The 23148-nt window shown below is 49.2% G+C and overlaps 10 protein-coding genes across 12 annotated transcripts; 6 read left to right on the top strand and 4 right to left on the bottom strand.

Moving 5' to 3' along the window:
* Nucleotides 1-1835: 1835 nt before the first annotated feature.
* FVEG_14632 (hypothetical protein) lies at nucleotides 1836-2227 on the top strand (the record flags this gene model as incomplete). Its single annotated transcript, XM_018903564.1, has 2 exons — nucleotides 1836-1958; nucleotides 2153-2227. The coding sequence occupies 2 exons, from the start codon at nucleotides 1836-1838 to the stop codon at nucleotides 2225-2227; spliced, it is 198 nt and encodes a 65-aa protein (XP_018742366.1).
* Nucleotides 2228-2294: 67 nt separating this feature from the next.
* On the bottom strand, nucleotides 2295-5390 carry FVEG_00311 (hypothetical protein). The gene is made up of 2 exons (XM_018886750.1): nucleotides 4178-5390; nucleotides 2295-4129 (listed from the first exon to the last, which is right to left on the bottom strand). Exons 1-2 carry the CDS (start codon nucleotides 5193-5195, stop codon nucleotides 2508-2510), a joined length of 2640 nt encoding a protein of 879 aa, XP_018742365.1. The 5' UTR covers nucleotides 5196-5390; the 3' UTR covers nucleotides 2295-2507.
* A 158-nt stretch (nucleotides 5391-5548) lies between these two features.
* Nucleotides 5549-7667, top strand: FVEG_00310 (nicotinate phosphoribosyltransferase). The gene is made up of 3 exons (XM_018886749.1): nucleotides 5549-6069; nucleotides 6132-7194; nucleotides 7245-7667. The coding sequence occupies exons 1-3, from the start codon at nucleotides 5874-5876 to the stop codon at nucleotides 7363-7365; spliced, it is 1380 nt and encodes a 459-aa protein (XP_018742364.1). The 5' UTR covers nucleotides 5549-5873; the 3' UTR covers nucleotides 7366-7667.
* FVEG_00309 (hypothetical protein) lies at nucleotides 7468-8989 on the bottom strand. The gene is made up of 2 exons (XM_018886748.1): nucleotides 8816-8989; nucleotides 7468-8769 (listed from the first exon to the last, which is right to left on the bottom strand). Exons 1-2 carry the CDS (start codon nucleotides 8882-8884, stop codon nucleotides 7648-7650), a joined length of 1191 nt encoding a protein of 396 aa, XP_018742363.1. The 5' UTR covers nucleotides 8885-8989; the 3' UTR covers nucleotides 7468-7647.
* Nucleotides 8990-9251: 262 nt separating this feature from the next.
* FVEG_00308 (hypothetical protein) lies at nucleotides 9252-10865 on the bottom strand. The gene is made up of 2 exons (XM_018886747.1): nucleotides 10538-10865; nucleotides 9252-10487 (listed from the first exon to the last, which is right to left on the bottom strand). Exons 1-2 carry the CDS (start codon nucleotides 10614-10616, stop codon nucleotides 9337-9339), a joined length of 1230 nt encoding a protein of 409 aa, XP_018742362.1. The 5' UTR covers nucleotides 10617-10865; the 3' UTR covers nucleotides 9252-9336.
* Nucleotides 10866-11161: 296 nt separating this feature from the next.
* FVEG_14631 (hypothetical protein) lies at nucleotides 11162-13747 on the top strand. The gene is made up of 2 exons (XM_018903563.1): nucleotides 11162-11418; nucleotides 11466-13747. The coding sequence occupies exons 1-2, from the start codon at nucleotides 11200-11202 to the stop codon at nucleotides 13029-13031; spliced, it is 1785 nt and encodes a 594-aa protein (XP_018742361.1). The 5' UTR covers nucleotides 11162-11199; the 3' UTR covers nucleotides 13032-13747.
* On the bottom strand, nucleotides 13126-17702 carry FVEG_00306 (hypothetical protein). 3 transcript variants are annotated; one of them, XM_018886746.1, is made up of 3 exons: nucleotides 16213-17702; nucleotides 15935-16163; nucleotides 13126-15884 (listed from the first exon to the last, which is right to left on the bottom strand). In XM_018886746.1, exon 3 carries the CDS (start codon nucleotides 15808-15810, stop codon nucleotides 13849-13851), a length of 1962 nt encoding a protein of 653 aa, XP_018742360.1. In that variant the 5' UTR covers nucleotides 15811-15884; nucleotides 15935-16163; nucleotides 16213-17702; the 3' UTR covers nucleotides 13126-13848. The 3 variants fall into 3 exon arrangements, with proteins under 3 accessions (XP_018742360.1, XP_018742358.1, XP_018742359.1); XM_018886744.1 differs by having other exon boundaries at nucleotides 13126-16163; XM_018886745.1 differs by having other exon boundaries at nucleotides 15935-17702.
* FVEG_00304 (hypothetical protein) lies at nucleotides 16192-18148 on the top strand (the record flags this gene model as incomplete). Its single annotated transcript, XM_018886743.1, has 8 exons — nucleotides 16192-16204; nucleotides 16420-16506; nucleotides 16743-16906; nucleotides 17202-17239; nucleotides 17397-17480; nucleotides 17786-17882; nucleotides 17982-18030; nucleotides 18111-18148. 8 exons carry the CDS (start codon nucleotides 16192-16194, stop codon nucleotides 18146-18148), a joined length of 570 nt encoding a protein of 189 aa, XP_018742357.1.
* A 469-nt stretch (nucleotides 18149-18617) lies between these two features.
* FVEG_00303 (hypothetical protein) lies at nucleotides 18618-21133 on the top strand. The gene is made up of 2 exons (XM_018886742.1): nucleotides 18618-19341; nucleotides 19429-21133. Exons 1-2 carry the CDS (start codon nucleotides 19006-19008, stop codon nucleotides 20413-20415), a joined length of 1323 nt encoding a protein of 440 aa, XP_018742356.1. The 5' UTR covers nucleotides 18618-19005; the 3' UTR covers nucleotides 20416-21133.
* A 781-nt stretch (nucleotides 21134-21914) lies between these two features.
* Nucleotides 21915-23135, top strand: FVEG_00302 (hypothetical protein). The gene is made up of 6 exons (XM_018886741.1): nucleotides 21915-21938; nucleotides 22025-22170; nucleotides 22262-22426; nucleotides 22476-22538; nucleotides 22589-22638; nucleotides 22687-23135. The coding sequence occupies exons 2-6, from the start codon at nucleotides 22117-22119 to the stop codon at nucleotides 22694-22696; spliced, it is 342 nt and encodes a 113-aa protein (XP_018742355.1). The 5' UTR covers nucleotides 21915-21938; nucleotides 22025-22116; the 3' UTR covers nucleotides 22697-23135.
* The last annotated feature ends 13 nt before the right edge of the window (nucleotides 23136-23148 follow it).

A 23148-nucleotide genomic window follows, 5' to 3' on the forward strand; every position in this document is an offset into this window, starting at 1 on the left:
TCTTGGATCTCACTAGCCACAGAGACATCTGTCCAGTGGCGGTGCTCGCTATTTCCAGTTCCACTAGATCCACTTTGACTCGCGGCCTCTTGTCCCTTGTAATTCCACTGCCTCCATCGACTTGCATCACCAACCCACCAGAAAGTTTGGTTCTGTTTCAATGATTTCCCCACGAGGACATCCATGGATACCTACATATCAGATAAACACGAAGACGTTATTTCCCGAAAGTCGATACCCAATATTCGCAAATTTTATGTGGTTCACAAGTGAAGCTATTCCACATGGCCGATGGGGATGACAATCTGTGCAGCGTCGACAGAGACAACACAGACACAGAACAAGATGCTCAGTACGGTTCTCAGTACTCCACAGTGATCTGCAACCTGCTTCTTTATCTCTATACCTGATACTCGTCGATCTTGAGTCAAATTATCTGCCTTACGCCTTGCTTGTATGGCACAGCGCTAGGCACCTCAATACCAAACCACAACCAACAAACAATACAGACAAACCATCTTGGCCATCTTGATACAGCTCAGTGGGCGGGCTTGGAAAGAAGCTTAACTGGCTTTGGCGTCTGCATCGCGTGCGCCTGCCCCTGGAAAAGCGGCCTCGTCCAATCCCATGATCCCACTTGACAGGTGCTCACGGAGAGAGCACACAATCGACGGGCGACTATTTGCTTACCTGGCAACGTTACCACTGAACGGAATTAACCCTGCGTCTCTAGAGCTTCTTGGCAGCGGGAACGTTCTCTCAGCGTCGCGTCAAAACTCAGTCACAGGGGTCGAATCGGAGCCGAATTCGACTCTGTCCGTTTTCTCAATTACCTAACGTCGAGTTATGATCTACTCACCGTTTCCCACATCGAATTTTAGTAGTGTCACACTGTCGCCCGAAAAAGAACACCCAATCGTCAATCGAGTTGCATCTTCAGGCTCAGTCATGTACAGCCAATCATTCTCAGCTGTGGCCTGCCGATCTTGTTGCGCTTACAACCGGGGGGTGTGGTCTAAGACACCGCCAAAGGCCGCGTCATCTTGACTTTGGCTTGCTTGCGTACATGCAAACACCAATATCTCAACTCTATCAGAGAGTCTACGCAACGCGATCTTCCTCAATTGCCACCTCCTGATTCAACAATTTCCCAGAGGCACTTTTGGTGTTTTGTGAATGTTTGACGCCTTTCTCATTCTGCAGATTAATTTACACGGTTTGTTCGATAAGCATTGCCAAGAGGACAAGAGAGATGTCAAGAGATGTGGCCAAAGTCAACGGCCAGATCAGATTACGAAGCTAAGAATTTCGCTACCGGGAATTCTGTACTACGTACGCTCTCATAAAGTCTTGAGAAAGGCGTCCAGATGACCTCAACTGTAGTCCAACCTGATCGCCCAACCGCTACAACGTCTAGATGCCGTTCTTGATGTCAATCACTCATCGTTGTTCGACAATCTCATTGGCAGCTCATTCGGATCTTCCCTGGGTTCAACTAAGACTCGACGTAGTTTCCAAGTTTTTTCTCTTCTTAGTAACTCGATACTTAAGCATGACGAAGCCACAACTGGGGATTACCCGTTGTCGATACGTATCCCTTGAGGACTACCCAGAACTACAGTCAAGCAGCCAGTGATTCATCAGAAGTATGAGTCGTGTAGGTTCTGTCATGAGTTGGGGATTCAGGGATCATGGGATACACTTCACCATCGAAGTCTCGCGAACCATGTCATGAGCCATCCTGTCATCTCTATCTGCCACTTCACGGATGGATCTCTCCACTCACTTTGACACTCTTGCACATGCCTTGAAAGGCTTGACATGATCTCTTTTACATGAGGCTATTCCGGCAACAGGCTCGAATTGGTCAGGCTAACGGCCTTGGTCCTCCTGATACCCAGGACGCGCGTTCTATGGGCAAGCAATGGGGCCTCGTTAATAATATTTGGACGATTTCGGTAAGTTGTGCAACAGTCTAGTGTATAAAACCGCGGGATCTTATTTCTCGATGCGGACCCTTGCTTCTGGTCATAGAAGTCTAGAATTCTAAGCTGTAAGTCGAGAAGTCACTCATCTTGTAAGTGTTCGCGTGACGTGATTCAGGTATGAGTTCGTCTGATCCATAACACTCTTTTATGCGAGACATGTTCAGCCTTTTGAAACAGAGACTGGACGACGGGAGCAGGGACCTCAAACCCTATTACGCTACTCATCAATGATACGGTAGCTCCCGAGGAGTGATGTCGTTGAGTGACAAAATCTTTTCATGGTCACAACTCAGACATGGGTACACGTATGCAGTAGAAACCCGATATCCCAAAATTTTGATTCGATAGCCCGTATGCTAGTCTACATAGCCAGTTTAAACATCCAAATCTACAAACTAGGACCATGCTATTTGAGTCCAGGCCCTTTTGACAGCCATCATCCTTGCAACTATGCTCAACATGGCTCTACAATCCATGAGCTTATCGCCCACGCCGTATATCTACATTTTTCGTACTCCGTTACTTCCTCCACTGCTCAACGCTGAAGTAGCTCTCGGGCATGTCCACATCCCATGTTGGTCTCTCCACCAGGGCAATCTCGAGAGGCTGGCTTGCGGTGCTGAGAGGGACGACACCGAAGATGGGTCTGTACTTGAAAGTCATCCACCAGCTCTTGCGTTCACCGCCAGTCTCGGCAACTTCGAGATCTTTGCCCACTTCACGACGGTTCCGTAGCTGGGCGAGTTCACCTTCAGGCTGATCCGCTTCATCGTCGCTATTGGCGTCCTCGGGTCGGGGGGCATCCTCCATGTCGATGTCATCCCACTGACCAGCTGTATGCTTGCGAATTTGCGAGGGTGCGATGGCACCTACCTCCATTCTGCCTCCTGCTCCGGTTGAGGGTCCTGTTCTCTTGCGCTTAAGGCCCTGCTTGCCCGGGGCAGTGGATTCAGCAATCTCGCCATCTACAGGCTTGGGCAGGTCCTGAGCCAAGTCCAACATGAGGAGGAACGAGACACCATAGATCCAAGCACGAGAGCCTTGCCAGAAGACACCCTTGGCTAGGTCGAGGAGATCCTGGACGGGAGCGGGTAGGTCCTTTCGGGCATGACGTCGAGACCAGGGTGTGAGGGAACCTTGGAGAGGGTGGAAAGTAAGAAGGTGCCACGACGAGGTGATAGCGAGGAGGGTGTAGTCGTCCACATGGTCGGATGAGCCATTTATTCCATCAGGCGAAGCTCTAGGAGAGATCTTGGTCCGAGGGACATCCGCTGAGAAGGACAGAACTGTAGCTGCAGAATGAAGTTTGGGTAGTAGTTTAGCATTGGGGTTACGAACCCACTTCTCAATGCCCTGCGATGACTGCTCCTCTTCTTCGTCTGAAGAGTCACTCTCACTTGAGGAAGACGCGTCATCCTCGGGCTTGGCCTTCTCACCATCGCTCAGAATCCAGGTGTCAATGTAGCCCGCGATGTCAGATGCAGCGAGCATCCTGGAGTCTGGAGAGAAAGCGACATGTGTAATGGTCCTGTCGTAACTGCCAAGACCTCCATTGAGAATATAGCGTGGGATTTTTCGTCGTAAGCGTGTGAGTCTTTGTACACGGGGTGAGAAGATGAGAGATGTTCTGGGGCTGACGGGGTCGAGTGCGGCCATGACAATGCGAGAGCCTTCCTGAATCGCGCAGAGCCATTGCGCGTTAGGTGAGAGCTGCAACTTAATGGCGCCCACACCTGCAAGCTTCGAAGGAAGCTCGGAAGAAGAGACCTTGACGTCGGAAGGCTTGATAGGATCTTGGTGTTCTAATCTGAAAGCCTTGACGTCGATAGCAGTAGCAACAATCAGAAGGGAACCCTCATCATCAATAGTTGCGGAAGTAATATTGGAATCTCCCTTGACGACAATAGTTTTGATAAGTTTGCGGTTCTGATTGATGTCGACTTCGTCGCCTGCGCTGTTGAACATGTCGTTGGCTGATTTTCGGAGAAGCCAGATGTGAATCTCCCTGTCCCACCAACTGACAACAAATCGAGCCTTGGGCGCACTCAATAGAGGAGCCTGTTGAGGCAAGCTGGGCATCATACGGTGGTTTTCACGTCCCATCTCCTTTAGGGGAACCACCACAGGGTTAGCATCAGGTCCTGTATCCGAGTTAGCTAGAGTTTAGCGATATAGAGAACTTGTCTAACCTCCTGAGACAATAACACTGATTCTACCACTCTCAAAAGAAGCCATAGACTTGACATCGTGGTCGTGGTACCTTCGGCCCCAAACTTTGGCCCATCGAGACCCAGCACCATTGTTCTGCTTGTACAGAATTGTTCGTCGGTCCATGCCTCCGCTAAGGATGGATGTGCCGTCAGCACTTATAGCGAGACTCAAGACATCTTGCTTGTGGCTCTGAATGCGCTGCGATTGTGTATATGTCTTGCCATCCCAGATGCAAACCTGGCCAGTTGAATCGCCTGAAACAATATTGCCGTTTGGCAGACATTTGACAGACCAGACAATGATGTCTTTAGAGCCACCAACGAGATCGGAGCCCAGTGTCATCCTACGAAGCATGTGGCCCTTTGTGATATCGTACGCTCGAATTGTGCTATCGGAGCAGCCGACGATGGCGACCCTGCGCGACTGGAAGGTGATGCTGACCATCTGAGCCTTCTTGGTAGGCGATCGTACGAGAACTCGCTGGAATCGCAGATCATCGTCCTCGATGGAGTACATGACAAGCTCGCCATCGATTGTACCAGCAATAAGCTTGGTGGAATCTTGAGGATCGGCGCCGAGAGTGTCCTTGTCGGATCCAGCAGGTTGAGCAGCCATGCACCAGATATCACCATGTTGACCGCTAGCATGTCTCCTTGGCCTTCCTGTCTCAAGATCCCATTCGGTGACTGTGGAAGTATAACCTATGCTGAACAGGCGGGACTTTCCAGCGCTAATGCGCCCATCGGCAAGCTCCTGATCAGGCTCGTTGACCCAGACAAGTCCATCAACGCTTCGATCTTTACCGCCTGGAATGATGAGCTCCTGGTTCCAAGAGCCATTCGTAGGGTTCCAGATTTCGATGTCGCCATTAGCTCGTCCAATAGCGAGTCGCGCAAGATTTGCCTGTACTGCTGAGCGCGTCTTGGGGTGTGAGAAGGCTATGGCGTTAATGGCTGAAGGTTTGTATGGAACGAATCGACATCGATGGATATCCATTGCAACGGCGGTTTCTGGGCTCTGAAAAGAGTCCTCGGTCGTGTGATAATTCGGAATTAGGGTATTAACTCGCTGAGATACGAGAATTGGCTCAGAAATGTTGCGCGAATAGAAATAGATACGTTAACCTGACGCCGCGTAGCCAGGCGTAAAGAGAGATCCAGTTCAGGAAGAAAAATGAATGCTAGCCTCGCGAACTCGACCAAATTTTTTTCTTTGGAAAGAATAGAAAAGAAAAATAAGATGTGGTCATAGCGCTCTTAGTGCCCCTCAATGATCCACTATGGCAGCCGCGACCAACCCCTCACCTTCCCTCAGAGCATACCCCTCTGCTTCCCTTCTTCTGTGGGTTCATTCGTGCTATTCTATTCTAGATCTCTTCTGAATGCGTCACATTTCCGTCGTTTTTAGACCTCTTCTCATGACTCAACGGAACCTCACAAATTCGCAAACGTCGTAACCTACAGCGAACCGACAACACAGAAGTCGGTCCTGTCTTTTCAGTATCGTCCTCGTCCTTAGTCCACGTTCTTCCGAGCCGCGTTATCCTCGATCTCCTCGATTTACTTCCGCAATCCCGAACTCTGCTCTCCAAGCTCTATAAGGCCCCAACTATAAAAGAGAAAGAAATTCTCCCCCGACTTCGACTTCGTCATAACAACACGCACAAGCCCCGTCATGGATTTCAACAGCTCCTCGCCCTTCCCGGAGGGCGTCATCTCCTTCCTCGACACTGATCTATACAAGTTGACGATGCAATGTGCCGTCTTCAAGTTCTTCAAAGATGTGCCTGTGACATACGCCTACACCAACCGAACTCCAGACAAGAAGCTGTCGCGTACCGCCTTCAAGTGGCTCGAAGAGCAGATTCGAAGTATGAAACACAGTTTTTGGTGATCCCACCCCTAAATTTCAGACAATAACCTTGATGGACAGAGCTCGGAAACATTTCTCTTTCTACCGACGAATACCTTTTTCTCAAGAAGCATTGCGACTACCTCTCCGACGACTACCTCAACTTCCTCAAGGAATTCCGACTTAGCCCCCGAGAACAAGTTGTTGCTACCTTCACTCCCGTCGGAGAGGATAATGGAGACGACTCCATTGAGGGCGACGTCGATATACAGATCAAGGGCACTTGGGTTGACACGATCCTCTACGAAATCCCCATGCTTGCTCTTACATCCGAGGCGTACTTCAAGTTCATGGACACAGACTGGAACTATGAGGGCCAAGAAAAGCAGGCATTTGAGAAGGGACTCAAGTTATTAGAGGCAGGATGCATCACATCCGAGTTCGGCACACGAAGACGTCGCGACTACCACACCCAGGCCCTTGTATTCCGAGGATTGGTGCAAGCTTCCAAAGAAGCCGAGAAGAAGGGATTCCCTGGCAAGCTCTCTGGAACCAGTAACGTCCATCTCGCTATGCGCTTCAACATCCCTCCCGTAGGAACTGTCGCCCACGAGTGGTTCATGGGTGTTGCCGCTATTATCGGTGACTACAGGTCTGCTACTGAGGTTGCGCTGCGACACTGGGTAGCTTGTTTCGGTAACAAGCTCGGCATTGCTTTGACCGACACCTTTGGAACTCAAGAGTTTCTGCGAGCTTTCACCCAGCCTGTGCAAACTATCGAGGGTGGCTTCCCAGCAGAGACCTTCAAGAAGGCTGACGGAACCATGAAGACATATGCGGAGACTTTTGCTGGTATTCGTCAAGATTCCGGCGACCCTGCAGAGTACACCAAGTGGATGAAAGAGTTCTACGATAAGCAGGGTATTACCGACAAGAAGCTGATTGTCTTCTCTGACTCACTGAACATTGAGAGGTGTCTCGAGTATAAAAAGATTGCTGAGGACCTTGGCTTCCAGCCAACATTTGGTGTGGGAACATACCTTACCAACGACTTTGTGCACCTCACGACTGGCAAAAAGTCAGTGCCTCTGAACATTGTCATCAAGATCAGCTCGGCGGCAGGCCGCCCAGCTGTCAAGATCAGGTGAGTGCTCCGTATCTAGATTCGCAATATTATCAACTGACCCGCTATAGTGACAACATTGGGAAGAACACGGGCGACAAGGAGACTGTGGAGAAGGTCAAGCAGGAACTTGGTTATGTCGAGCGCGAGTGGAAGGAGGGCGACGAAACTTCTCGATGGGGCAAGGAATAAGGAGAAAATAGACCAAGATACCAGGCAAACATTGCCGATTTGATTAAGGGAGGGCCGCATAAGCACCAGAAAAGAGACGGGAAACAGCGCAAGCTTGGATTATCTGAGACCAATCGGTTATGCTGTAATGCTGGTTTAGATCTGAACGCCGCTCAATCACAGAAAATGGTTTTAAACTGAGTTGGGTATCTGCGTAGCCTACAAACAAGCTGAATAAGTGGTGAGTCCAAACCAAACCTCACGCCGCATAGTTCTACACATGCAAAATGCAGCCATAAATCATTACTCCTCTGTAGTCTCGACGATGGGTGTCAGACCAACCTCCGTTCTCGCCCAAGTGATACACTCTCGCCACTCCGACATAGTCATAACCTCAAATCCGGGATCAGGTTCCCACAGCATCTCCGAGACTTCATCCACCATCTTCTTACCAAACGTACCAACCCACCAAGCGACCTTGCCCAACGTGTCAAGCTGCACTCCCCAGAACACCATAAGAAGCAAAGCAACTGGATCTGAACTCTTGAGCGCTAGCCCAAACTCTCGTCCTGCAAGAGCTGGAAACCCTATGGCCATTCCTTTGAATACATCTTTGGAATCTTGAACGAAACACGTTTGTATGGCGGAGAAGCTGGTGCGGTAAGAGCTGATTCGGACGCTGGCTTCGGACTGGTTGTTGGGAGTTGAACCAGACGGTGCTTCGCAGGCTTTGTTGATGATAGTGCTTAGACTCTCCAGAGCTTCCTCAGTTTCTTTGCTCAAAGATGTAGGTGTCTCAGTCTGAAGTTGTGTCCGTAACATTAGAGCCTCTGTAGATCGTGATAAAGCTCCTGATATCAAAGCGTCGAAGTGCTGATTGGCGATAGAGGCATTTCCCATGAGAAGCTCCCACAATGTGACCATGCGTTCCAAAACACCCTCGTAAAGTTCTTCGAAAGCACTGCATTGGCCGAGAGCCATGTTAACAGCAACAGCAAGGAAGGAGAACATGAAGATCTTCTGGGCATTCTCAGAATTGACATTCTCAAGCTGTGCTCTGAACGAGCGGCTTGCTTTATCGTAGTACTCCACCGCCAACTTGGCGTAATAAGTGTCATAGTCTTCTTCAACGACTACAGCACCGCCGCAGAGCGCGACTTCGAGAGCTGAGAAGGCAAACATGCCTTGTAGGAGATATTCGTGTTTAAGGGCCCAGCGAGCCATGTCTTCTTGTAGCCATTGGTAATCCTCAGGGATACTCGCCAGGCTTTTGTAGCTTGATGATGTCCAGCGGTGCATGAGTTCAAGTTCTATTCTGCGTCTGGTCTCTGTTGCTGGGAGTTGGGTTGGTGGCTCGGTGAGATATGAGCAGCCTTCTAAATTGCGGGCTAGACAGTTGGTGCAAGGAGGGCCTCCCTCGTCACACTGAGAGGGTCAATCATTTATTCTGAAATTTGGTGAGGGTATGTACTTTGACATGGCGCTTTTTGCAGTTTCGACAGCCGTGTCGAGACTTGTTGTGAGTCCTTCGTTTCATCATGATGGCAGGGAATGCCAGTCAACAAGGGCAACGGTAGCTGTGTTGAAGGGCGATGACAATGGATGGTAGTCATGAGATAAGTGAATTCGATTTCATGCAAAATGAAGGGGATTGATGAGATGGTATAAGAGTTGAGGTTATAGCTGAAGCCTGGGATATAGTGAGGTGGCTGTGCTTATGGCTAGTCCCCTCATGGGTATAGGTGAAGCTGACGAATGAGGTTCAAGAATGCTCTCCTTGAACAAAACGAACAGTATATGCCAAGAAATACCAAAGAACGTTGTTTTTTAGACTATAGAATATGAATGCGTGATTAGAAGGACATGATCTCGGCCTATTGAGCCCTGGCTCGCGATGACTGTCAGATGGATGCAATTCTAATGGAATTTAATTGTTCATTCAATCATAAATCTTACTATCCAGGCCATTTCTAACGTCTTTATTCCTTCTCATCAGTGACTTGTGTGGCACCATCTTTTTGTAGTTGTAAATGTGCCTCTACACATCAGACTCTCGAGCATCACGCCCAGCAACCCACCAACAATAACACCAGTAGTCTCGCCGACACCCACTATCTGAAGACCAAATTCCAAATTGATTTCCGACTCGAAAGACTTATCTTGCAGCGCTCGGTCGAAAATAGTCATATAGACTGCTCCTCCGCCAAGACCGGCCCCGAAAGCCAGTAATCCAACAAGGACTTCTGCTGAGAAGATCAGAAAGGTCGAGTTGGCGAGCAAGATGAATGTCGAAGCTCCGATTATGGTAAAAGCGGCCTTGGTACTGGTGGGTCGGAAGAGAAGCGTGTGCGTTCGGGAGATAAAGTTGCCGAGCTGGAAAGCAAGGCCGTAGGTGGTGAAGTAAGAGAAGAACGACGTGTACGACGTAGGAAGAGGCAAGGCTCGAGCTATGCCTGGGTATGCCAAGGCCTGAATAGCAAATGCTCCGAACAAAGGCATCATGAATGGTCGAATCATGGCTTTAGTAAGATTGAGTCGGTTTCTCGTGCTGAGCATGCGTGAGAGCTGCTCAACGGGATCCTGGGCTAGCAGAGAAGCATCCTCGACATCCACCTTTGACATTTCTTGTTGCGCGTGAGGATAGTTGACGGGTGCGCCTGGGAGGACGACAAAGAAAGCCACGAGCATGGCACCTGTAAGTGCATAAATGCAGTCAATAAAGTCCCGTAAAAAGGACTCCAGCCAAACAGTCAAGACAAAGGGTAGGATTGCGCAAAACACAGCCCCAGCTCCAACGCCAGCGCCCCATCCCGCGAGTCCAACACGGCCGTAATATCGTAACATTCCCAGAAACGAAACTTCCATTGCAGCAGCGGATATCGATGCCAAAACTGATGTCAAGATTCGAAGTGGCGGTGCAATATTAGGCGGCGTGACGTTTGTGACGATGGCCACTATGATCCAACCCGCTCCAATAGTGAGAGGACGCATCCAGTAGGGAACACGGTGAAGAACATGTGGCATTAACAGCTTCGTCACCAGAGCTGGAAGAGTCTCGATGAGAAGAACGATCCATCGCGGATAAGGAATGATGAGATAATTTGCTGAGTGTACGATGAAGGGCACAATCGCATTCACGAGGCCTGAAAGTGAGTGGTCAGTTGATGCTTCATGTGAAGACAGTCAAAATTACCGAGAATCGCGAACCCGAGGTACGTTAGCATTGTGAGACTCAACCTCGAGCTCCTCTGAGCATTCGTATTAAACTCCATCACTCGAATTCCCCATGAAAGATTCAGAATAAAGAATCGAAGGGGAAAAAAGAGGCTTTTCAACAAAGAACAAATCAACCGATACTTTAAAGTCAATAAATGTAATGTAAGCTTATTTATCCCTTCGCTTTTTTGGCCGAATACGGTTTACGGAGGCCCAAACACCGCGCGCGGATAAATACCAGAAGCCATGACTCTAATACCTTGCCCGATTAAGGAATACAGAGCATCTTGTCACGAATCAATTCATCACCAGCGTAAAATGACGTACGGAGATTGGATGGAAGAGGAAGCTGATGTAGAGCCTCTTGTCGGACCACGTGGGGCTGCAACCAAGGGCACGATGCCGAGTGATTGGCTGTAGCGTATTGATTGATATTGATTCAACGCTAAAGATCTGCGGTCGATAGTGGGTTCATGATGGATTACAGAGGCTAGAGTCATGATACCTAGATAAGGTAGACTACAGTATCATGAGAGACGAAAGAGAAGAGATAAGATGACGATCATGTATCACGAGGGTCTTAGATTCTATTGTCCAAGATGATTATAGCACTCCCATCAACATGATCAAGGTGATTCAATGACCTCGTCTTCAATATCACATCGCTCGTCCTCCAGGATGAGAAGAGCCCCAAATGCTGACCCTGAAGATGCTTCGTTTCCCTCTGCCCAGTCAGCCCGCCCTGTTCTGGCTCAGTTGAAGCCCTCATGGTTCATACCGCGATACCTAAAAAGCTTCAGGTGGATAGTCATCACCCTCACATTCATTCTTGCCTCTTGGATAACATATACGGGACTTGTAAGTCAACCAACCTTCACCATCACCAACTCAACTAACAACATCAGCTTTCTCAACCACTAAATCATATTCTTCCCAGCCATCATGATTTATCAACTCTCACCGTCAAAGATCTCAAAGCTCTCGCAGTCCCTCAACGATCCTCCAAACCAAGCGCATCCCGTCGCATGCGTCTCTTCATGCCCGCAGACTCACCGCACATCAACCTCTGCAAGACCATAATGTCCGCCGTCGCGATGGGTTATCCAATGCCCATTCTCCTAAACTGGAAGCGTGAATACAATCGACCTGCATGGCACTTTGCAGGCAGCCACATCGCCAAGCTCGAAAGTCTCCTTGCCGCTATCGAAACACTTCTTGAATCGAAAAGCGACGATGTAGGCCATGACGATGTAGCGGTGTTGGTCGATGCCTATGATATGTGGTTTCAACTTCCGCCTTCTGTTTTGCTAGAACGATATCATCGCCTTAACAGTGAAGCTGATGCAAGGATACGCAAACAGTGGAAAGATCTCGGCATCGGCACTGACTTTCCTATACCACCACCTCGCCAAGACATAATCGTCACTACAGCAAAAGATTGTTTTCCAGACTCCTATTCTGGGTCTGTTCCTCACTATGAGCATTGGCCTGAATCGCCTATGCCGAAAGACATGTATGGACAAGACACAGATAAAGTCCCATGGTCTTTCGATCCAGCGCGCAAGTACAAAAAGGTCCGGCCACGATGTGTGAACAGCGGTCTTATCATGGGCTCTATGGGAACATTGAGAGATGTTCTAAAAAGATCCAAAGAAAAAATTGATGCAGTGGCCATGAAAGGTCGTCAACTTTGGAGTGACCAGGCGCTTATTGGAGAGGTTATCGGGGACCAGGAGATTTGGCGCGAGTGGATGAGACATGTTGGAGCCTCGTGGAATAGATCTACTGCGTTCGATGACAGAAGTTCGCTCGATCGTGCAGTTCGTGATATCGCAGACGCGGCCCTCCTTGGAAAACGATTCGAGTTCGGTATCGGTCTAGACTACAACTTCACCACGGCACCACCAACATGTTCGTCCGAAGAAGACGGATACTTCGTCAATCTCTCCAACGAGACCAACATCCGCGAAGAATCTCAAAAAGCCGGTGTTCCAGGGGATATCCGCATTCACGGTATACCATCCGAACTACGCAACATAAAAGACAAACTCCTCTCTTCCACAAACTGGGGTACTATCCCCCTCTACACAGACTTCTTCTTCGGCACAACTCCAATAGCAATCCATCACAACGCCTACATAAACGGGCTTAAAGGCTTCAGACTCAAGAACTGGTGGCACAAGATGTGGTACCATCCTCACCTCCGCCATCTCATCACCCAGCGTCTCCAATCAACCTCCTCACCCATCACACTTGCAAACGTCGATCTTGGAGGAAATAAGATCTCGTATGATTCGCCGCAAGAAGATAAGCTGAGAAGCCCCCGCGTATTCTCTCCAATCGAACCAAACTTCACGCCTATAGACTGGGACGCTGTGTGTCAGAAGCCAGGTCACGCTGCGAAGTGGTACGATGAGCTATTTGGCGACGACAAAGGACCCTTGGCTGTATATTCGGTGAATTGGTCATAGTCCTTGATTTAAGAAGAAAAAGGAGAGAAAAACTCTCCCACAATCAATACAAATACCGACTTCCTTCGGGCATGTGTCTCACACACACACACACACACACACACACACACACACACAAATCCCTAGATCTCTTGGCGTCGTCTCATGACACATTTCAAATCACGGCAAGCCTCGGACCCGAAGAGACGAATACTACAGTACCATGACCTTTTTTCTCGATCCGAGCTAAGATAGTAGTCGGTTATAGCTCCCCCTAGTAAGACTGTTAGCTCCGGGAACCATCTGGCTCCACGATCTAAAACGCCATAGCTCAGCCTGAATAAACTCCCCCTTCAGATAAATCAGGGACCAGCGCCCGTACGGGGAACTTTAAAAAAAAATATTAGTGTAGCTTTGTTGGTAGTTCGAAAAGCCTCGTTATCCCGCGAGTTTGTTATCCTCGATAGCTTCAAGCCTCTTATCCCTTGGTCTGGGATGACGGTCTTGGCGAGGCAGTTATCCATGGCCTCGGTGCAACGTTAGACGGGGAGATGAGAGTGTTGGTGGAAGGGCTGAAACAGTCAGATGTTACTTGGCTGACAATAGCAGGGGAGTACTAAGTAAGATTTTGTAGTGGTAATGTTTCAATTCAGAGTCGACGTGACTGCATTATCTCGAGTTCGTTGGTCCACAGGCCAAGTAAAAAAGTCCCAACCTGTCAATCAGGGTATACAACCATTAACACCATTCCCATATATCAACATAATAAAAAAAGGCTGCTGAAAAGAGCGCTTTGGGTCAATGCCCCGGGGGTTTGTGCTGCTTCAATGACCAGGCTTCATGATGTCTCCTCTGATAGTCTGACGATCTCACATATACTCCTCACAAAAATCATGTCGACCTCCTGTGGCGGCTCCGTGTCCATTAATCTCTCCTCCCCAGCACCTCCTTCAGAGATCATCCTGGCTGTAGCCACTAGCCTAGAGATACAGCGAAGAAGACCTGATTCGATGTTTCGTGTCGCATTGTCTTGAACAGTTGCTGTAGATGTTTCCTCCTTGCCGAATCCCATGACTGTCAGGGGAGCACTGAACTTCTTGGCGAACCGACCAACACTAGGTGAGGGGTTGAGCTGAGTTGCACCTAGGCCTAGAAGCGATGCAGCCTTCTTGGGGATGTTCTCACCCTGCTGTTTCGAGTCCGAGGTCGACGCTCGCTGTCCTAATGGCTGGTTGCGTGGAACTCGTGAAACGTAGTTGTAGGCGACGATGTGCGCATACAGCGCGTCACAGATGTAATCTGAGCAGCCGGGAAACACATGTCGCAGCGAGGCCCAGGGCACTGGAGATGCGGCGGCGCCCGAATGTGTGTTGCTCTCATACGAGTGTAACCGCTGACGTCTGGTGCTAGTTGAGTCGCGACCATGTGAGACAACCTTCTTCCAAATTGACTTTCGTGGGTGCAGTGTCGATGAGTCGTTGGCTGGCTCAGACCAAGCGTCGACTGAAGGCTGCCGAACTTTCTTCGAGTAGGCGCGGATTGTTTCTGTTGTCAAGCTAGATGACAAGAGCATCGTCTCTGGGAAGCAAGCAATTGAGACTCGTAGTGTTTCGATAATATCAGGTGGCAGTGGCACGGCCTTTGCCAAGTCGTCAACGGGAATTTGAGGCAGACATGGAGGACTGGAGTCATCTAGCCAAGATTCGACAGTGGGTAGTGGTGATGGAGGTGGAGTTTGTTCGATATAAACTGTGTCAGGTCGTGACAGTGGTGGGGGAGGTGGACAGTGATCCATGAATGTGTCTTCGTCCTCGATTTCTAGCTCAATTGATCCAAAGTCTGATTTGAGAAGGATTGTGTTGTTGTCGGTCTCATCGCGAAAGCGCTGGGTGTAAGAGGGTAACTGCTTAGTGTAACCTTGACTGTCCGGGCCCATCCGCGAATCAAAGCTGGGTATTACGATCCGAGGAGTTGTGTCTAATAAATCCGTCGCACTTGTGAGGGATGTTTTTCTGGGGGGAATTGTTGGCGCGTCCATGGATTTTACAGAGAATTGTCTTTTGTGTTTGCTCTGTTTGGGAGACTCGTCAATGTAGGAGCAGACTCTGTGAAGCCGAGGTTTGGGCGCCTCCATCATGACAGTGATATCAAAGGTAGGCTCGGTGTTTGGGGGTGTAGGAGGTCGTGGTGATAAAGCAGCGGTCTCTTCTAGCGTGTTCAACTGCTCCCGACTTTGAGGCTCAGGCTCATCATCATCGTCAGAATCAACATCAATCCAACTGTATTCTTGACTTCGTGTGGGTGACATGAGATCCTTGGGCGATGGTGGGTTTCCACTGGCCGATGTGAGAGATGTCGCTGTTGTGACAATGGACTGCTCGCGTAACTTGATAGAAGGCACCTCAATGGCTTCAGAGGATTCTGATAATGATTCGGACTCCTCGTCAGATTCGATCTCATCAACACCTTGCCCACGGTGTTCAAGAAAAGACACCATTGACTGCCGCTCTTCTATAGACCCTAAATTCTGTACTCGCACGGATCCGGATTGATATGGGGAAGTAATGATTCGACTTGGTCCCATTATACCATGAGTGGTCTGGTCCTCTGCAAACCAGACGGGAGCGGATGGCATGCCAGCAGTCATGTTCTTTGCCATGAACACTGAGCTCGATCTTTCCAGATCTCTGACCAGCACCTCGGGAAAACAATCCATCATGTCGTCAATGACTTCTTTGTCGAGAATACTTGGTGTCTCTGAGCGGGGAGCTGGTAATGCAAACGGCAGCAAGCCTGTCATGCTCGAGACTGAACGTCTTTTCGAAGGAGGCGATGGTGCTGAGGGCGAAGGTGAAGCCTCGCGCGAATTTGGATCTTGTCTGTATAAGTATATAGCCACTGGAATCCGAGGAGCGAGCACAGACATGGAGGCTGATGCAGGGACGAACAAGGCCCAACGACAAGAACAGACCACGAATCAACGTGACTCACTGCCTTGGCGTTTAGAGGAGGACGATCTCAAAGGGCACCACGACACTTATGTGATTTGACTCGGACTGGAACTCAATAGCAAGTCATCAGGGAATAGTGGATATAAGAGTGGCCAGAAGTGGACATGCAGGGCGAGACACCGTCGATCGAGGGAGGCAGGGGCTTATGAGTCTATTAGATCGACGAGACCATGTACATAGAAAGTACGTACTGTATGTAAACGTCGAGAGACATGGGATGGAAGCGAGAAATTGGCCTGCAGTGGGCAAGTCAAAGAATGGATGGGCGGGGTCTGTTGCAGTTGCACATAGCACAGGCCAGGTAACCAAGGACGTGATACTGGCATCGGGACTGGCGTTGGCACTGGCACTCGTAGCGGAAGAGATGAATGTAACTAACGGCCACGCCCTGACGACAGGAATGAGGTGGGAATCTGAGTGGCGCCGTCGGGGAGGCAATGGTCGCGCCGCGAAAAAGCAAAACAAATCAAGACAGACCAAGACAGGTGGGTTCGTATAGGCTATAGACCATCACCAAGCGCCGCGGACGGGCTCTAATGGGCCTTGACTCTTTTCGACCTCAAGGTTTGGAAGCTGCTGATCCTTGGACGAAAGAAACCAAGGACGAAGCGCAAGGGAGGACAAGAAGGGAGTTGTCTGTCTGTGTTGCCCACGAGCATTGCATTGTTACCTCCATCTCGGGATGCAGGCTGCTTGCTGGAATCTGCTGTGACATGTCTAGATATCACATCGCATCTCCACTTGGAGAACGCGAACATGCCTACGGCTCTCACAAAAAGCTCAAGCGGGAAAATGCCGCGAGCTACTGTCCGCGAACGGCAACTATGCAGGGCCGGGGAAGCTGAATGGGCGCCAAGACAGAACTTTCACTTGAAGCTGCCATCAGTAAGGAAAGGCAACTGAATTCCAATTAGCGTCGAGACAGAGCAGCACTGGACATGGTGTTCCAGTGTGCCAAGACATTATTAACAAGGGCGCAGATAGCGGCTGGGCATTGAACTCGTCCACACCATGGGACAGACAGTTTTGCGTCAGTGAGAGGATAAGATCCTCGAGGCGGGTGAGTTAGTGGTTAGTGCTGGTGCATCACCCGGGAATAATTAGAACTGTTCTCCCCGGTCGCAAAGCATCACCGGACGCGATCATAGTCCATCAGTAAGCACCTTGGCCACTCTAGCAGCATTGTTGTGATGGCATCGTGGCTGAAACGAAAGACTGGTATGCAAGCTAAACTCTGATCCCCATTGTCAGGTCTCGGCCTCAAAATGGTCGAGAGAACTAGAGCAGAGCTCTCCTCCAAGCTGCCGTTCATACGCGATTCCGCCGGGAAAGACTCGGATCTGGAAGCAGGGAGACGATAATGAGAAATAGCCAGGGGAACAATGGAGATGCGGAGAACCCAAGCAGGCCAGGATCAGATTATGACAGACTTGACAGGCAGACAGGGTAGTGTGAGAGGGTCCGTGGTCCGCAGATGTAAGGGAGATCATTAGAACTGGGTCAGGTATGCGTGTATGCGTTACGCTTATCGGTCACCACATGGTTCTCGTCTGCACGTGCCAGAAGCGAAAGGTGACGAGATGAGATGATTTGGGCGAGATGTGATATCACTTTCAAGCCTAGGCCATGTGTTTTCATGCAGGAGATCGAATGAGGTAAACGTAGCTCTCTCGAACTGTTGTTGATGTCAATTTGATGATCAAACCTGAAATCATCACCCGGTCGACAATGGGGGTTAGTCTGGTATGTGACACGTGCCCGCAGGCTAAGTCTCAGTGAGAAGAAGAGAAGTAAGAACAAGAAAAAAGGACCATTCGCTGCCGTAACGGTCGGCAAGACATGGAATTACAGTGGAGCATCTGTAAGCAAGGGAGTGATGTCAATCATTGAGGGAGAAGCGAGAAGATGGTCGATGATGATGCGAGAAGCAAAAAGCAATTAATAAGTTTGACACAGGCAGGGCAGGGACTGTTTTGAAGAGCTTCAGTGCAGATTCAGAGGAAACACCTGTAAGTTACTGGGTGGTAGGTGAGACAGTGGAGCTTAACCAGCCAATACTTCTAACTTCTCATAACTGGCGTTGATCTAGGCTCAATTACAACAATTCGATACATCTTTACGGAGTAATCGAAATCAATTTAAGCTACAGCCAATATTGCCAATATTCAAGCTGAAGTCGGAGAATTGGATCTATGAATCGCTGACGGTACCTGAATTATGGATCAAGGTGACATTTCTAGGGGACTCGTGCACTGTCCACCGCGCTAATCTCATCCATCTGCTCAAATCAGGCGCTCACCGCCCGCGGCTGCTTTTGGCGCAAAAGAGAACCGACCCGAGGGGATCCACCAAAAAAGCAATCAAAACTTTGCGGCTACAGATGAAAAGCAAAGAAAGGGTCAAAGCTTGTGCTTCGACCAGGCAAACAAAGACGAAGAAAACTTCTTTCTGCAACGATCCCAGCAATTTTGCTTCGGCCATTTCAGAGACATCAGATCTCCTTCATGATTCATCAGAGATCTCCTCTCGTCTCGTCTTAGTCTAATCTTGAAAAAGTTCCTAGACCTGGGCCAACCTGGACCCTTCACAATACGAAGAGAAAAAAAAGCCATTGGAAAAAAGTGAAAGACGAGCTCTGATTGGTCAGATATACAACACCACCTAGATTTTTTAGGTGCAGTTGTAAGTGCCTGTTGGCTCTGCTCGCTATTTCACTTCAGTCTATCCGTACACCACCACAAGTACAGTGTTTGTTTGCTTCTTCTACAACACTTCCAGTCTCCCAAACGCATGGTCCATTGCGGGATTTAGGACCAACTGTCTTTGTGAATTGGCTGATCCCGTCTTCTCGGGCGCTTTCCAGCAACCATTACCACGACTTTGGGCCAACAAACATTCCTTAGTCGAAAGCCCAGCAGAGTGCTCTTAGCGAAGGCTATCTCATTAAATCCGAAAAAGACATTCGTCAACGCCAGCCAAAGACAATGCTGACCCAAGAGTTCGTTTCGACCATCTGCGGTCCTCCTCTCGCTGCCAACACAGCTATTTCCAAGGACGTCGGCATCTACTCTCACTCCCTCACACCATCCCACACCATCAAGGCATCTTTCAAGAAGAGTTCCACCCCTGTCAACGGTCTAGCCGTCAGTGAGTCTCATATTTTTGCGGCACAAGACCAGAAGGCGCATGTCCACGTCTACTCGCGTATACGCGGCAACCAGGAGGCTCTCGTGCCGTTCCCTGAGAGGATCCGCAGCTTGGCACTCGCTGGTCAGGTGTTAGTCGTGGGCTCTACAGAGGGCAGACTATTTCTCTGGGAGGTTAGTTCAGTCTCACTCACGCCGTTGCGAGTGCTACCTTATACGCGTGATACTATCGTCGAATATTAATACTGACAAGTGATATAGACGTGTACAGGCCGGCTAGTGTCAACACCACCTTGCCATGTTCAAGCTGTTTCTTGCTTGGCCGTGACGCCATATCACATTCTATCTGGTTCTGATGACTCAAACATCAACGTTTGGTCAATATCCCGACTTTTGGAGCTCGATGCTCAGGCGGAGCAAGAGCCTGATTTAACCCTCTCTAACCATCGTGGTGCTATCACAAGTCTAACTGTCGGTCCTGGCACCAACCCGGAAACTAGCATATGCGTGTCCGCCAGTAAGGACAAGACATGCATCATCTGGAACTACCAGACCGGCCAGCTTCTCCGTACACTGCTCTTCCCAGCCTTCCCTCTCTGCGCCCGTCTAGACCCAAGTGCCAGGGCACTATTCGTATCTTCTGAGGCCGGTGCTGTCTACCTTGTCGAGCTATTCGGTGGTGGCAAACCGTTACTTGGTTCCCGAAGCACAGAGCTGCCGTCTATTGTCGTGCAAATCAACACCCCGCTTGCTGTTTCGGATCCAGAAGTCGGACAGCCATCATGCCTTGCTCTTACATATGACGGCACTTCGATATTGTCCGGACACACCAAGGGCAAGATTCTACGGTGGAGTCTGGCCGAAAACGGCCACTCTACAGACGTTGCGAATCTAAATGCTTCTGTCACCAACCTGTGTTTCATACCTCCGCTATCAACTGAGCAACCAACAAAGACGGTATTCATAGTGAAACCAAACCAGAGCCTAAAGCGGTACAACTTTACGGCCCAGCTTACCACGGATCTGGGGGAGTATACAAAGCTTGACCAGCTGCTCAAGACCAATGGGATCCCATCGGAAACTCTTGAGGCAGCAATTTCATCTGTAACAAATCCATCAGAGACTCAACAAGATGACGAACTTGCTAGACAGGACGCACAGTTCCGGGCCATCATAAACAGCTGCAACCTACTCCAAGACCCGATTAGTTGGATATCTGCTGCAAGCGCACACCCTTACAGCAGTTAGCCTCCCAAATACTTTAATGTGTAATCTCCTGAGAGCACGCATAAACCGTCCACAGTCGAACCTCGTTTCGGATTAGTTCATGTTGCTTCCCGCCTCTTTTCTCAGCCTCAACGCTCTAGCATGTCCTATGTAACAAGTCGTACAACTCACATTGCTGGCCTCGTTCACTCTTCTCCTTCCAAGCTGGTCCTCCCGAGAAATATGTCAAAGCGTACAGCATGTTGCACATGTGTCACAACTCACGTTCTCTGGGAGAAGCATTCTCAACTTGACTTCCCTGTTTGGAGAACTGAATTCGTGGTGGCTGCCATAACCCGCACCTGGAGTTGCATCGCACCGGTTCGGAGTAACGTGCATCTCAGTGAAAAAGTTCTTGCAGCAAAGTGTGGCTGCATTTCAGTTTCGTTTCTTGTTTAACGCAAGGGATTCTCTAATGCAGATGATAAATGCTGTGGGCGCTAGTCTTGGATTTTCATGCAAGGGATTCCGACACGCTCTGCGAGTGTAACATCTGTCACTTCTCTAGGTAAAAGCGTCAGCCAGATCCGATAAACGGGCTTGTCGTTTAAATAAACTTGACCATATCGGGAGGGACTTGCAGTCGTATTTGCTGGGGAAATGACACTACCCGATACTGACCCAGCTGAGGTTTTCTGATTGATCATAACATTATCGTCATCCAAATTGAAACTTTTTCGTTCTATGCAACTGATGATGCTTTTGACATTAGTTCATTCTTATTCCCTTGCATATGGATGTCTTGTTATCGTACCTCCCGACCGCCACGATGCGGAATAGTCCATCCGACAGAAACGGCTCCTAAGCCCGAGACAACACGCGCGAGAGAAGGGATCATCACTGCGGTCCTGTTTCCATGCTTGTATTCTGTGTTCTAGCCCATTGCTTGCAGTTGCTCTCGGACATGATCAAGAACCCGCTGCAAGGAGAGATGTTTTCAGCTTCAGGGTTTAAGACTAATATGATGTTACACGAATGGAATTGCTTTTGTGAGTTGCGTAGGTTCTACGCTGCTCCAAAGGGCGTGTCTTGTAAGTGTTGGGTGAAGTGGATTTGAAGTCATGTTCCGAGTTCCCTACATCCACAAGGAATTCATTGAATGATAGATAGTTCAGCCTCAGGGCATTTCCTACTGAACAAATAGGAGCCGGGGTATTTGTTTCTCTCGTATAGGAGACAGTGACCCATGCCCGCATGCTTCCAAACTCGAGTGAAATATCAGTGCTCTAGGGTAGCAGAGTCACCTCAGATATTGACAATGTTTCCTTCTATATACTACATATTGTTCAATATCCCGGATTATTGGCATACGTAACCATGATACAAGGCTCTCCGGTAAGCATATCACTTGTAAAAATGACGTCTACTAATATAATTTCCTTAAAGATTTGCCAATAGCTCTATCATAAATGCACGTCGTAATGATTGATAATACACCGAAATTTACGGAGCATGATGCCGAATAGCAATCGCCTGTTAAGCACTGTGCTCGGTACCGATATATGGTAGGTAACTACAGTACGAATTCCATTAGCGGAAAGGCCGGCCGGAGCGGCAAATTTCTCCGCGCCGACTAACACCGAGCTCGCAGCGTCAAATGCCTTGCATCATCGGATACTTCTAAGCCGTCGCGAATCTACAATCTAGTCTTGTCGATTTCCCCAAAACTACAACATACAACAAATGTCTGTCGTTGGTACCCTCAAAGGCGACATGCCGCAACAAGTCCGATCACTCGTGAGTCCTGCCCCTCATTGCGGCCGCCGAAATTTGCAGAGATCGCCGTGCACTCTTGATATCGACAATTGCTGATGGGGATTTTGACTAGTACCGCCAATTATTACGGCAAGGCTCGCAGTTCGCTGCGTACAACTTCCGAGAGTATGCGAAGCGACGGACGAGAGATGCTTTCCGGGAGCATCAGGGCGAGCAGGATAGCCGAAAGGTGCAGGAGTTGGTGCAGCATGGGATCAAGGAGCTTCAAAGCTTGAAGGTGCGTGGTAACGATACCATCGGGAGGGGGAAGTGCTGACAGAAATCAGCGCCAAACAGTCATCAGCCAGTTCTACCAACTCGACCGGTTAGTTGTTGAGGGTGGAATCTCGGTAAGTCAGGCCCATTGAGATCACATGTAGCATACTAACCTCCGTATCAGGGCAAGCAGACGGGCAACAATCAAGAGATTTTGAGGCAGAAGGAGCAGGGGTATGTAAAAAAGCTGCTATCGCCGCCATTCACTACTGACAAACCTAGTTACGACTAAACGATTTGACCATAACGATCTCGAAACGACTGGATAAAGGATAAAAGAGACAACTCGTGTGTACAGTAGCATGGTTACGGGGATAAATGTATATGTATCGGATACCACAAAGGTTCAACGGCGTCAGCGAGCCCAGGGGGTGTCTCGAGGTACTGGAGAATGGGCAATGCGGCTCGAATACTAGATGGCGAATCTCAATTCTGATTATGTTTGGCTCTTAATCTTTTGGTTCCTGAAATGCTGTGAGCCTGCATGCATGTTTCCAAGCTTAGTAGCATTTTACAGCAGTGCCTGGGGCACCCCATCCACTGAGATTTCCTGCCTTCGAAAATGACGGCGTCCATTGAGTTTATGTCAATTGACAGACAGCCTTTCGTCTCCCTATGCATAATATGTTTGCCGTTAATCTTATTTCATCAGGCTCAGAGAGACCATTGGCCGTTCAACTTTAT

Source organism: Fusarium verticillioides, chromosome 1, assembly GCF_000149555.1.
Source record: "Fusarium verticillioides 7600 chromosome 1, whole genome shotgun sequence".
NCBI classification, from domain to species: Eukaryota; Fungi; Ascomycota; class Sordariomycetes; order Hypocreales; family Nectriaceae; genus Fusarium; species Fusarium verticillioides.

Coding starts and splice junctions, on each gene's coding strand:
- FVEG_00311 (XM_018886750.1), bottom strand. CDS start 5,195: ATGGATATCCATCGATGTCGATTCGTTCCATACAAACCTTCAGCCATT. Junction 4,130..4,177: donor CAGTGTTATTGTCTCAGGAG/GTTAGACAAGTT, acceptor ACTCGGATACAG/GACCTGATGCTAACCCTGTG.
- FVEG_00310 (XM_018886749.1), top strand. CDS start 5,874: ATGGATTTCAACAGCTCCTCGCCCTTCCCGGAGGGCGTCATCTCCTTC. Junction 6,070..6,131: donor GCTCGAAGAGCAGATTCGAA/GTATGAAACACA, acceptor CTTGATGGACAG/AGCTCGGAAACATTTCTCTT. Junction 7,195..7,244: donor CGCCCAGCTGTCAAGATCAG/GTGAGTGCTCCG, acceptor GACCCGCTATAG/TGACAACATTGGGAAGAACA.
- FVEG_00309 (XM_018886748.1), bottom strand. CDS start 8,884: ATGATGAAACGAAGGACTCACAACAAGTCTCGACACGGCTGTCGAAAC. Junction 8,770..8,815: donor GCAAAAAGCGCCATGTCAAA/GTACATACCCTC, acceptor TGACCCTCTCAG/TGTGACGAGGGAGGCCCTCC.
- FVEG_00308 (XM_018886747.1), bottom strand. CDS start 10,616: ATGGAGTTTAATACGAATGCTCAGAGGAGCTCGAGGTTGAGTCTCACA. Junction 10,488..10,537: donor CCTCGGGTTCGCGATTCTCG/GTAATTTTGACT, acceptor ACTCACTTTCAG/GCCTCGTGAATGCGATTGTG.
- FVEG_14631 (XM_018903563.1), top strand. CDS start 11,200: ATGACCTCGTCTTCAATATCACATCGCTCGTCCTCCAGGATGAGAAGA. Junction 11,419..11,465: donor GGATAACATATACGGGACTT/GTAAGTCAACCA, acceptor TAACAACATCAG/CTTTCTCAACCACTAAATCA.
- FVEG_00306 (XM_018886744.1), bottom strand. CDS start 15,936: ATGTCTGTGCTCGCTCCTCGGATTCCAGTGGCTATATACTTATACAGA.
- FVEG_00303 (XM_018886742.1), top strand. CDS start 19,006: ATGCTGACCCAAGAGTTCGTTTCGACCATCTGCGGTCCTCCTCTCGCT. Junction 19,342..19,428: donor GCAGACTATTTCTCTGGGAG/GTTAGTTCAGTC, acceptor CAAGTGATATAG/ACGTGTACAGGCCGGCTAGT.
- FVEG_00302 (XM_018886741.1), top strand. CDS start 22,117: ATGTCTGTCGTTGGTACCCTCAAAGGCGACATGCCGCAACAAGTCCGA. Junction 22,171..22,261: donor CGCAACAAGTCCGATCACTC/GTGAGTCCTGCC, acceptor GATTTTGACTAG/TACCGCCAATTATTACGGCA. Junction 22,427..22,475: donor AGGAGCTTCAAAGCTTGAAG/GTGCGTGGTAAC, acceptor GACAGAAATCAG/CGCCAAACAGTCATCAGCCA.